A 12,834-nucleotide genomic window follows, 5' to 3' on the forward strand; every position below is an offset into this window, starting at 1 on the left:
TTATATTTATATTATTTTTGGTTTACTTTATATTTTTGTGTTACTTCGTTTTAAAATGATATGTAAATAATAATAGCAACAGTAGGATCTGGGAGGATTTTTTTTTTAACATTTATCTTATTTACGTATTTTTTGAGAGAGAGAGAGAGACAGAGACAGAGAGACAGAGCATGAACGGGGGAGAGACAGAGAGAGGGAGACACAGAATCCGAAGCAGACTCCAGGCTCTGAGCTGTCAGCACAGAGCCCGATGCAGGGCATGAACTCATGAGCTGTGAGATGTGACCTGAGCTGAAGCTGGATGCTTAACTAACTGAGCCACCCAGGCACCCCAAGAATGTTTCTTTAAAAATGGTTGATGTAATACTCAAATTTATAATCTGTAGCTTTGATTCATTTCTGATCTGGCATAAATTACGTCTCACAAGGTGTTGATAGGTTTGCGTTAGTGATTTGCTGGATAATTAAACCATAGCATACTGGTCTTCATTGTGATAGGAAGATCCCAGTGTCTAGAATGAAAAAAAGAATTCCTAGAAGCTCCTAATATTATATCTGAAGGTGTTCTTGTCCTTCTTTTAATCCCTTTCTTTTCTGTCCACTTCTGGATTTGGTTAGTGTTTCAATAAAGGCCGTTGTACACATTCACCTTTTAGATTTAAGCATGGTTAACTGTCTTCAGATTGGGATATTTGACTACTTGCTAGCTGTTTAGAAAATTTTGGTGATATTTGCTATGTGAAAGTTGGACTTCAGTTTGTGAATTCTAGAGATTTTAGTTTTATCTCCCAACAGAGTGCCTTATTGTCTTTTGTAGCATTATTTATATTTTTTTCACCACCCATAGATAAGGATATACTTAGGTTGATTTGCGATCTTACCTTTTTGTTACTGTGAATGATTACGTGCTTTATTTTCTTTTGTAAATGAAAAAAAAATAATCTTTTTGGCAGACTGGCTTCGCAGTGCTTGTCCTTACTCTTGTAAAAATCTTGATAATAATAGCTGACTTTAATAGTGTTTACTACGTAAAAGGCCTCGTTCTAAGCACTGATGTGTATTGTTTAATCTTGTAGCAGTTCTTTGGAGTTGGTACTGTTACTAGCTCTGTTCTCTGGAGGAGAATAGTGAGACCTGGAAAGGTTAAATTACCCAGTCGGTCGCACAGCTGGTAGGTGGGTAATGCCAGAATTTAAACCTAGATGTTCTGGTTCTTGAGTCTTTGCACTCTCAATATCCAGGCTCTGATTTAACAAGATGAACTTCTTAATGCAAAAATTATATTTGAATTATATATATTCTATTATATTTTCAGTAGAAACTGGAAAAAGTTTGTACCAAATAATTACTCATCTATAAAGGCCCTTTAGCATTGAGGAGGGCACCTGTTGGGATGAGCACTGGGTGTTGTACGGAAACCAATTTGACAATAAATTTCATATTAAAAAAAAATAATAAAAATAACAAAAAAATAAAAAGGCCTTCCAGAGATTATCTAGTTCAGTGCAGGTATGTTTAGAGTGTTTGAATTTGCATCTGGGCCAGAGCCTGTATTTCTTACTGATAATCTGGAGTGCTTTTCACAAAATCAAGCTTCCTATCTAGGGTAAAATCTTAGGAGGTTTTAGCAGCAACTAAATATATTTTTTTCTTATTTAGGAGAATGTCGATGAGTCTTTCATAAAAGAAGCTGTTTTAACCCGATTAGGTGATGATAGTTTAGATGTTGTTTTGTCGGCTATAAATGCTTTTGAGGTGAGTGAATTTGTTGTTTGTTGAAATACACAATTTGTAAATATTTTCTCCTCATGTGATTCTCTGCTCTAGGCAGGAATACATTGGAAATTATTCCTTCATTGGAAATTTGTTCTCTTGAGAGCATAGACTTAAGCCTGGTTAAGGAAAGCTTATGGGAGAAATCAGACTGCACAACTTCATATTACATAGAAGTTCTTCAAAAGGGAAAAGTGTTTTATAAATTGTTATCGATAGTAAATACCTTGGGATTGTGGAAAATTGGCTCATGAATGCCACTTTTGAGAAATAGCTCTCATAAAGCCTTGAAATAGTTCAAGGACTGTTGGGAGACGAATTCTTTACAATTCATTATTTTTTTTAAGTGTATTTAACAAGTACCGTATGCATTTGAAGCAGGTGAAAATTTACTTATGGCCATTTTTTCCCCTTTAGATTTTTAAACAACACTTTAGTTCAGAAGTGACTGTTTCAAATCTTCTAAATCTCTTTCGAAGAGCAGAACTTTCAAAAAATAGGGGATGGTATGTATTCATACTGTTTTGAATTGACAAAATTCTTATACCTGTTTCATTTTTTGTGTTTACATGTTTGCATTTTCTAATTTAGTTATATGGTCATGGTAGTGGAATGAATCATAATGTAATTCTTGCATTATGTAAAGAATTAGGATTTGTGTGGCTTCATTATACTATTCTCTGAAATTTTTTCTTCATAAAATGGTGAGAGTCTATAATGTGTGACATAATACTGAAATCTGAGAAGTAGGGTAGTAGGGAGTTTTAGTTTTTATTTGAGTTTATTTTTTTTTTAATTTTTTAATGTTATTTTTGAGAGAGACGGAGTGCGAGTGAGAAAGGAGCAGAGAGAGAGGGAGACGCAGAATCGGAAGCAGGCATCAGGGTCTGAGCTGTGAGCACAGAACCCAATGTGGGGCTCAAACCTACGAACTGTGAGATCATGACATGAGCCGAAGTCGGATGCTTAACTGACTAGCCACCCAGGCTCCCCGGAAGTTTTAGTTTTCTACTTTATATAATTCTATTTGATTATTTTTTCCCAGGATAGTGTATTACTTTATAATGAAACACGAACTTATGAAAGGAAGCTCAGAGGCACATGGTTACCTTCTGTACTATTTGATGAGCTCATTTTTGGCATTTAAGCTTTTTTCATGGAAAAATGACTAAGTTCCTTAGAGGAAGAGAGCATGTCTTGCAGGTTTTTGTTTTGTATCCATCATATTTAGTTCTTAGCACATAGTATGTGTTCAGATTTTTTTTAAATTATGAGTGAGTCTGTGATTTCTAGTGGAGTTATATATAGTGTGACGTGTTTTATGTTATTATAGTTAGCCTAATGATTTCTCAAAAAAAAAGATTTGACAGAATTAGTTTAAAATTGCTCTCCCAAATAACTCACCTTTTGGCATGGATTTTAAGTGATTGTGTTGGCTGTGTCTGAATAATATGTTTGTTGAGACCAGGATGATGTCAGCTGAGCAGGGACAACGCAATGATTTGGGGCTGAATTTAAGTTTCCTAATGGGTTTCTCAGCCAAATCTGTTTGTGTCTTAGGTACAAGGTACTTGAGGTAGCAGCAGACATATTAATTAAGGAAGAGCTACTGAAAGAAAATGATCACTTGTCAAATCAGGTGGTGGTACATCTGCTGCCGCTTATGATTATCATCAATGATGACATGGAATCTGCAGAGATGAAAATTGCTATATATTTATCAAAATCAGGAATTTGCTCTCTGCACCCTATATTAAGGGGCTGGAAGGAAGGTAAGAAATTCAGTTGCCTTGTAGAAAAAACACTTTAAATACTTAAAAAAAACAATAGCAAATGTTGGCTGTAACTTATTTGAAATCACATTTGCTCTGTTCTGTGTCAGCAAGATTGTTTAAGATCAAAAATCTAAGATCAAAAACCTGCAATCCTTGAGCAACAACAGATTTGAACTGCACAGATTCACTTAAATGTGGGTATTTTTCAATAAATACTGTACAGTACTCTGCATTTTCTCTTCCTTAGAATTATTTAAATAGTACTTTTTCCCTTCTAGCTTTATTATGAGACTACAGTATGTAATACATATAAGATACAAAATCTGTGTTGTTGATGTTATTAGTAAGACTTCAGGTTAACAGTAGGCTATTAATGGGTTTTTGAGGAATCAAAACTTATATGTATATTTTCAGCTGTGTTGGGAAGTGGGGTTGGTGCCCCTGTTCCCACGGTCCGTGGTCAGCTGGACAGTGGAAAGGAAGCTGACCCACACACAGATTCAGAATTGGACAAAAGGGAAAATACAGAGCAAACCTTCATAGGAAAATTATAAAACTTTTGCCTAAATTTCTTACTCTGTAGAATTCTTTAGGTGAGTATTCATGATATAAGGGCCCTATGTTCATTTTTTTTTTTTTTTAAACAGCTCTTGAAAATGTGATTAAAAGCACAGAGTCAGGAAAGCTAATTGGTGTGGCAAATCAGAAGATGATTGCGTTATTGGCTGACAATATAAGTTCAGGGGATCCTTCTTCAATGTTAAAGATGGTAGGTTTGCTGTCAAAGAACACCCCTGGATTTCTCAGTGTTTGCTTCACTAGATTTTTTTTAAATAATGTTTGCATTTTTGACTAAGTATATTCTGCAGATTGTTTTATATCTTTTACGTTTTATATAAATTTTTTATTGTGGTTTTATATTGGACTAATAAGAATAATATGTACCTTTTTGCCTCCCTGTTTCCTTTTATTTAAAATATGAAAACCTGGGGGCGCCTGGGTGGCTCAGTTGGTTGAGCATCCGACTTTGGCTCAGGTCATGATCTCGCGGTCTGTGAGTTTGAGCCCCGTGTCAGGCTCTGTGCTGACAGCTCAGAGACTGGATCCTGCTTCATATTCTGTGCCTCCCTCTCTCTGCCCCTCCCTCGCTCATGCTCTGTCTCTCTCTCTCTCTCTCTCTCTCTCTCTCTCTCTCTCTGTCAAAAATTAAAAAAATAAATTAAAAAAATAAAATATGAAATCCTGTTTTTTGTTAAAATAGCAAAATATCAAAAAGGTTTTTTTTTGTTTTTGTTTTTTTTGCCTTAGCAAATAAAGCTTTGTCAAGGCATTAGGTGTATAATTTTAAAGCATTTATCTGGTTGCCAAGTGCAGTTATTTATGTTCATTATAATTCTGAATTTTTTCATTTTTTTAATTACTTAGAAGTCAGTGCTTACTACTTTTTAAAGGCTTTGTATTTGTCATCTCACCTTAAATGTAATACCCAGATAGGTCTGGGGTAGAGAAAATTGTTTTATGTGAACTAAGAGCTACCAGTAATGGAGAATGTTTTTGTTTTTCAAGGTGGAGGATTTAATAAGCCTTGGGGAGAAGGACTGCTTTAGTCTGAAGCAGAAAGTGACTTTTCACCTGGTCACGGCTGTGCTGGTTTCTTGCTGTTCATCTTTAAAGGAAACTCACTTTCCATTTGCAATAAGAGTCTTCAGTTTGTTGCAGAAAAAAATAAAGAAGCTTGAAGGTGTCATTACTGCAGTGGTAAGTAGTGCAAAGTGTCTGGAACATTGAGTAAAGTGGCAGTCTGGCTTGTTAATCACAGCAAAACTGAAAATTGGGGGCTGAAACGCTGAATCTTTGGATACTCAGGGCGAAGTGTGAAGCAGCCTTGGGTAGCAATCGATAGTGAATTAGAAAAGTTAATTGAATTACAGAATGTCAAGGTCGTGATGTTTTATACCTAATGGTTGACTGTCCCCTTTATTATCTTTATTGGGTAGTTATCTGAGTTATGCATAACTATCCTTCATGATGAAGAATTCACTAGGTATGTCAGTGCTTGAATAAAATATTACTTCATTCTGTTGTTTCCTAAGAATTGATCTTTTGTCTTTTAATGTTACATCAGATTTGGATCTCACCAGCTTACTCTTTGTCTTTGACAGTATCAGCTAAGAAACGTGTTTCAGTTGTTTATATTTTTACCTAGTAACGTATCTTGAGGTAATAAGATTATTTCTTTTAATATCTGCCCCCTGTAATAGTATTTAGTTTTTATTTGTTCTCCATCATTCAGAGGGCTCTTCATTTTAGGATTTGCAGAATGAGTCAGCATCGTTTTCACATTTACATATACCCTCAGGATTTTACAAGTTCTGGTCATGGTCATTGTTACCTAAAATCATATAAATTTAAAAAGAGTAATAAATTTTTGTATTTTAAAAAAGTAGCCCAGATAAGCCCTTTTTGAATTCTTTCTTTCTTATCTTTTGTGGATTGTGGTAACCTGAAGGGTGTTTGCCCTTGGTGTTAAAAGTGTGAACAATTTGGGTATATATATATGTATACATACACATACACGTATGCAGATAAAATGCTTTATATTTAGTACCCTTTCTGGGAATCATGGGCCTCTTTCTGGCTGTAGCAGCATATTGAGTCAGTGAAATCCCTCCAGAGAGACGTTCTCTTAGAAGTCTGGCTCTTTCTTTCCAGGTTACTGCTGTGTGCTCTCCTGTACAAAGTCTCATAATTTTCCTTCATATTTTCTCCTGCTTTTTAGTATCTGCAGTATAATTTCTAAACACCTCACATTTTGCTGCTTATTTGCAGAATTACCTGCAAGTTTGGAGATTTTACTATGTACCCTCTTCAGATTACCTGTAAAAGCGGGGCATGAGAAAGGTCCCATTAAGGGTCTCTTAGAAATCCAGCTCCTTTCTGTGTAGAAATGTGTCACTTGATAAACACAATATATGTGACTAACGTTTGTTTTTAGATGTGTGTGTTGAGAAAATACAGGTAACATGAAACTGTGGATAACTTGAATCTTTTTTTTTTTTTTTGTAAATAGTGATTGATGGTTGAATCTCTTTACAAATGTGATTAAAGCTTTTAATTCTCTCACATAAATATGCACATAGAGACACAATTTTGCATATTACCCAGACATACACATCCATTGCAGTTCTCCTGTGTATAACCCATGTTCAGAACCCCTTGTTTGTGTTGTCTTTGTCTCTTTTACCATTTCAGGAAATCCCCTCAGAATGGCATTTTGAGCTGATGATGGACAGAGAGATACCAGTGGAACTGTGGACACATTACATAGAACAGCTCAACACCGCCCAGAATATTGCTGTGGAGGATTCAGTTTTACTCATATTTTCACTGAAAAATTTTATTCATGCACTAAAGGCCCCTAAATCCTTTCCTAGAGGTAGGACAGAGTGTGACTTTCGAATGCGATACTCTAGAAATGGAACTAGTGTCTTGAGTGAAAAGTTCGCACCAGTGTGTCCACGTAAGTTTCTTTACCGTCTCTTTGTCTCCATGTCCGTGTAGAGGACGTGTGGTGGGACCCCGAACAGCTGCGAGAAGACAGCAGGGCCTATGTGCGCTTGCTCATTGGGCTCTTTGAGACGATACTCACCGGTGCTGATGCCGTTCATTTCAGGGTCCTGATGAAACTGTTCATAAAGGTACGAAGCTCCTCTTTTTCAGGCATACTCTTCCCTCTAAGAAGATAACGCAGGGCATTTTAGTTATGACGGTTTTAATGAAAATGAAAATAATGTGTGCTGATGATGGGGAAGAGTGTGCGCTGATAAACATGGCCCTGTGAGGTAGCGCTGTCGTGACACCAGTCGGTAGGTAGGACACAGGTGCACTTTGTTGCGTGCCTGCTAGTGTGCTAGACCCGTTAATGTGTTTCGTAATCACAACAGCCCAGGCTGTTTGGTCGATGAGTGCCATTACCAGTGAGAAAGTGCTGTTCACAGGGCTGATTTAGCATATTCTACTCAGCTAAGAAATTTCAGTGACCTCCAGTGGTCGAGGCCTTTGTTCTTGGCTTCTTGCCCCTCCACAGCATTTGACACAGTTGGTGATGCTGACTCCATCTTTGAAGTACTTTCTTAATGAGGCTTCTACAGCATCACTCGTCTTGGTTTTCTGCTTAGTGTTCTCATTTTGTTGTTGTTCGGTGTGTTCAAATGTAGAGTTGTAGCAAGTCCTTTGAATTCATTTGCATCCTTCTCATTGGTTAAGTGTAGAAAATTTTAAGTCATGAGACAAAGCAGCAGAACATTGCAATGAAATATTTGTTTTCTGTAATTACACACTAGTGAAAAGAGGATTTGGAACCAACCGAATGTGAGTAAAAATTAAACTTCCCTGTTGTTGATTTGTTCAATTTAGGTGCATCTACAAGATGTTTTTCAGTTCTTCAAGTTCTTTTCTGTTTTATGGACGTATGGGTCTAGCCTTTCAAATCCACTTAACTGCAGCGTGAAAACAGTGCTGCGGACCCAAGCTCTTTATATAGGGTGTGCGATGCTCTCTTCTCAGAAAGCACAGAATAAACATCAGCTGGCATCTGTCTCTTCTCCAGGTATTGTGAGTAGCCTCTTACGTTCCGTCATGACCAATTTTAATGCTTTCTCTATATGTAGTTTGTGTGGATTGTACTTTGGAGAATTTCTTTTTAATTTGTTTTTAAGTAGAATGCTCATAGGGGCGCCTGGGTGGCTCTGTTGGTTGAGCAACCGACTTCAGCTCAGGTCATGATCTTGTGGTCCATGAATTCGAGCCCCAGGTTGTGCTCTGTGCTGACACCTCAGAGCCTGGAGCCTGCTTCAGATTCTCTGTCTCCATCTTTCTCTGCCCCTCTCCCGCTCAGTCTCTCAAAAATAAAAAAAAAAAAAAAAAAGAGTGCTCACTCACATGTGCATGCACTCTCACTCACGTGCTGTGTATACATGTAATTTATGTAGATGTGTGTGAACTGCTACATGTGTATAATTTTTTTATTAAAAAAAAATTTTTTTTTTAACATTTATTTATTTTTGAGACCGAGAGAGACACAGCATGAACGGGGGAGGGTCAGAGAGAGAGGGAGACACAGAATCCAAAACAGGCTCCAGGCTCTGAGCTGTCAGCCCAGAGCCCGATGCGGGGCTCGAACTCACAGACCGCGAGATCATGACCTGAGCTGAATCGGACACTTAACCGACTGAGCCACCCAGGCGCCCCTACATGTGTATAATTTATATACATATATGTGAACTATATGTGTGTATGTATAAACTACTTCTAATCACCAAAACATAATAAAAATGGCAGATGATTAGTCATAGGTTGTTAATATCCTGCTCATTTTCTGAGTTTCAGCAGTTACAGGGTTATCTGGGGAAGCCAGATCATTTAGTATAGTTCCAATATTCAGCTACTTATAAAAAGGTCTCCACTCTGACAGCCTTCTTGGATTTGTCTCTTCTATCAGGTATAAGTCATTTTTAGGTTGGACACTCACTAATAAAACACTTATATTAAATTTATATTTTGTGATAAAGTGAAATTTGCAAATTTTGTAAAAGATGCAGAATTTCCTGAAGTTGATGAACGTGATACTGAAAAATAGATATTTACAAGCTATTGACAAATGAGAGAATCTGACAGAATTAGACCCTGTAGTGATTAAAGATGAGGAAATTGATGAGGATGATGGATATGATTGATTCTTCAAACCAGAAGGATTTTAATGTCAAAGGAAAAAGAGTGGCTCTTGGGAAATTTGATTATGTTCTTGATTTTTTCTTTTTTTTTTATTCTAAAATCACTCCTTATAAATGTTCTGTGAAAGCAAAATGAACGATATATGCTTTTCCCAGAACAGTTTCTCAGTGTTTCTCTTTCATTAGCTTTGTGAAAGAGCACATAATTAATCATTATAATCAAGGTTTCATTAAATACAAGGTGAAGTATGTATTTAAATTTAAGTTTTTACTTGTAGAATAAAATCCCATGAATTATTTCATTACTACTTATTATAAAATTGCAGTCCCTGATTTTAGGTGGACTTAATTTAAGAAGGCTTTTTCAGGTTTTGTTTTGTTTTGTTTTTTTCCTTTGGATGAGAAAGATTTACTGCACATTTTTAAAAACTTTAATCCTTTAATTAATATGTTATAGGTATTGTTCTATATTATTACTTAGTAAACACAGAAACTTATTTACTTGCAAATGTCTGCAGACTATTCCATTGCATGGAAATAGCCTGATTTATTTAAATGGTTATTTTCTGTTAAAGGTATGTATATTTTATTTAGAGGTCATAACTACTTTGATTTTCTAATTAAGTATAAAATGTCTATTATCTTTTGATATCAAAGGCAGAGGTTCCTGAGGGATAGATGTCTCTTAGTCTATAAATAGCAGGACCAAAAGACTTCACTTTTCCCCAGAATTGCTGCAAGATCGGCTCCCTGTCTGCCCCTCTGCCTTGTCATCTGTCACCTCCATTCTTCCTAAAGAACTTCTGCATTTATGCTGCTTAGAAATGTCCCAGTAGTCCACCGAAACCAGGACAGGTGCACCTAATTCCCCTTGGAAGCTCAAGGCCTATGCACTGGAGTCCTGGAGGGCCAGTGTGGAAGGTCACTCAGTGCCCCCAGCCTCCGGGCACCCACTCCAGTGCACAGGGAGCTTCTGTCTGCACCTGCTCTGTAAGGACTCTGGGAGGTGCTGGTATTTGTTTTAATCTATTAAAAATGTGACACTGTTCAAAAGAAAAAGATACTGCAATATTAAAATATTACAGTACAGTATTTATGAATTTTTGTCAGTGGCTTAGGAATCTAACCAACATTTATTACTTTCTGTGGAGATATGCGTTCCAGCTCAGTCTTGCATATAGCGAGTTTTGTTAAATGAATGAACATTTAACATCATTTGTAAAATGTAGACTGCCTTTGGTTTTTTAATACTTGACCAATATAGTAAATGTATTCATAAGTTTAAAACCAAAGCTCAGTATTTTTTTCAATCTTTATGTAAAATATCCTATTTTAGGGGCGCCTGGGTGGCGCAGTCGATTAAGCGTCCGACTTCAGCCACGTCACGATCTCGCGGTCCATGAGTTCGAGCCCCGCGTCCGGCTCTGGGCTGATGGCTCAGATCCTGGAGCCTGTTTCCGATTCTGTGTCTCCCTCTCTCTCTGCCCCTCCCCCGTTCATGCTCTCTCTCTGTCCCAAAAATAAATAAACGTTGAAAAAAAAAATTTTTTTTTAAATATCCTATTTTAAATCTAAATAAAATGACTTGGGAAAACAGAGTCACATAGACTTTTAAACGGAAGAAAATTCCTAAAAGCTGATAGTTTTAAATATTTTATTTTTTTTTTTATTTTTTTTTTTTTAATTTTTATTTTTGGGACAGAGAGAGACAGAGCATGAACGGGGGAGGGGCAGAGAGAGAGGGAGACACAGAATCGGAAACAGGCTCCAGGCTCTGAGCCATCAGCCCAGAGCCCGACGCGGGGCTCGAACTCACGGACCGCGAGATCGTGACCTGGCTGAAGTCGGACGCTTAACCGACTGCGCCACCCAGGCGCCCCTAAAGCTGATAGTTTTAATAAGGTAGCTTTTGCTTACTGTGAGTTCTAGTATTTAACTTGAAGGTGGTAACTGTAATACTTAGTACTTTGATTTGTTTTTGCATTTGGATTTTTCTGGAAGCTCTGTACCACTATACAGGGAATTATAGCAAATAGTGACTTGGCCTGAAGCTGCCCTTTGTGTGAATTGAAATTTCCAGCTGTTGCTGACTTTATTTTATAAATTAACCTTACAGAGACTAGGAAAGATTGCCAGCCTTTACATGACCTTCTCAGAAAAGTTTGACAGTTTGTTGAGCTCTTTCTTAGCATTCCAGAAATGGAATGTATGGAATGGATCATTAGTAGCAAAATGAAAGTCACCACAGTTTGCCCCAGTAGATAGCATGGAATAAAGCTTAAATAACACTTACCGTGAGAGGAATTTAGGAGTCTTTTTATCCCGGGGACATAGTTTCAAAAGACTTCAATCCAGTTGATCTTACAGATGCATTCTGCCAGATCTTGAAAGCAGGTTTTTCAGTGCTGTTGGACTGAGCAGGGCATAAAACAAAGGAGAGCTTCCAGATTCTTTGTCTAAAATGAGTATAACACTGAAAATTGACAACACTTAGAGACAGAAACAAGACAACAGGCCAAGTTGCTTTGAATAATAATGCAAAATTTCTAAATAAAATATTTGTAAATTGAGTCCAGCATATTCTTAAAAAGCAAGTATCTGCCCAAATAAAGTTCATTCCAACAATATAAAATTGGTTCAAAATAAAGAACTCTCAATTGGCCATATCAGTGTTAAAGGATTATCATTTTCCAAGAGTTTAAAAGGCATTCGATAAAAATCAGTAATTCTAATTTTGTGGCAGCAAAATAGGAGTAATGAGAAAAATACTCAAATCAAAAGCTAGCATCTTCATAGCAGAGTTGGGAAAACAAAAGCATTCCTGTTGAATCCATCACTATACTGGACACGGCGTTAGAAGTAGTAGTTGGCAGAAATAGCTGTTTGAGACACTGATGGAATGTATGAGTGATGAGGCTGTGGGATTCTTAGGTGCGTTATTAGGACATCTGAGGCTAGCTGTTTGAGAACATTTAAATAAAAGTTGACTCCATCCTTATTTCCTTAGACAGAATTTCACATGAATTAAAGATTTCACATTAAAAAAGAACAACGTGGGGCGCCTGGGTGGCGCAGTCGGTTAAGCGCCCGACTTCAGCCAGGTCACGATCTCGCGGTCCGTGAGTTCGAGCCCCGCGTCGGGCTCTGTGCTGACAGCTCAGAGCCTGGAGCCTGTTTCCGATTCTGTGTCTCCCTCTCTCTCTGCCCCTCCCCCGTTCATGCTCTGTCTCTCTCTGTCCCAAAAATAAATAAACGTTGAAAAAAAAAAAAAAAAAAAATTTAAAAAAGAACAACGTAGCTCTAGTGTTAGAAGAAAACATGGAGTGCGTGTGGCCTCTCATATTTAATATAGATTCAGACACTTGAACAGCTCAGAACAGGGACGGCCTCTCTAAGCATCATACAAAATTAGAAGAAAAGTGGGACTGAAACTTCTACATTATAAAAAATTCCAGGGGTGCGTGGGTGGCTCAGTCAGTCAGGTATCTGACTCTCGATTTTGGCTCAGGTCATGATCTCATGGTTTGTGGGATCAGGCCCCACATCAGGCTCTG

At 37.3% G+C, this 12,834-nt stretch overlaps 1 protein-coding gene across 1 annotated transcript in view; it reads left to right on the forward strand.

The window, feature by feature from the left end:
• The window catches only part of HEATR1 (HEAT repeat containing 1), a 50,893-nt gene that overhangs the window by 12,968 nt on the left and 25,091 nt on the right, over positions 1–12,834 (forward strand). The window contains exons 13-20 of the mRNA XM_045437240.1: positions 1,660–1,755; positions 2,191–2,279; positions 3,334–3,545; positions 4,196–4,317; positions 5,115–5,306; positions 6,801–6,984; positions 7,110–7,246; positions 7,965–8,157. Of these exons, the coding sequence (XP_045293196.1) occupies positions 1,660–1,755; positions 2,191–2,279; positions 3,334–3,545; positions 4,196–4,317; positions 5,115–5,306; positions 6,801–6,984; positions 7,110–7,246; positions 7,965–8,157 (1,225 nt within the window). The remainder of the gene's footprint in view (positions 1–1,659; positions 1,756–2,190; positions 2,280–3,333; positions 3,546–4,195; positions 4,318–5,114; positions 5,307–6,800; positions 6,985–7,109; positions 7,247–7,964; positions 8,158–12,834) is intronic.

The sequence above is a fragment of the Leopardus geoffroyi genome, chromosome D2 (assembly GCF_018350155.1).
Source record: "Leopardus geoffroyi isolate Oge1 chromosome D2, O.geoffroyi_Oge1_pat1.0, whole genome shotgun sequence".
Classification (NCBI taxonomy): domain Eukaryota; kingdom Metazoa; phylum Chordata; class Mammalia; order Carnivora; family Felidae; genus Leopardus; species Leopardus geoffroyi.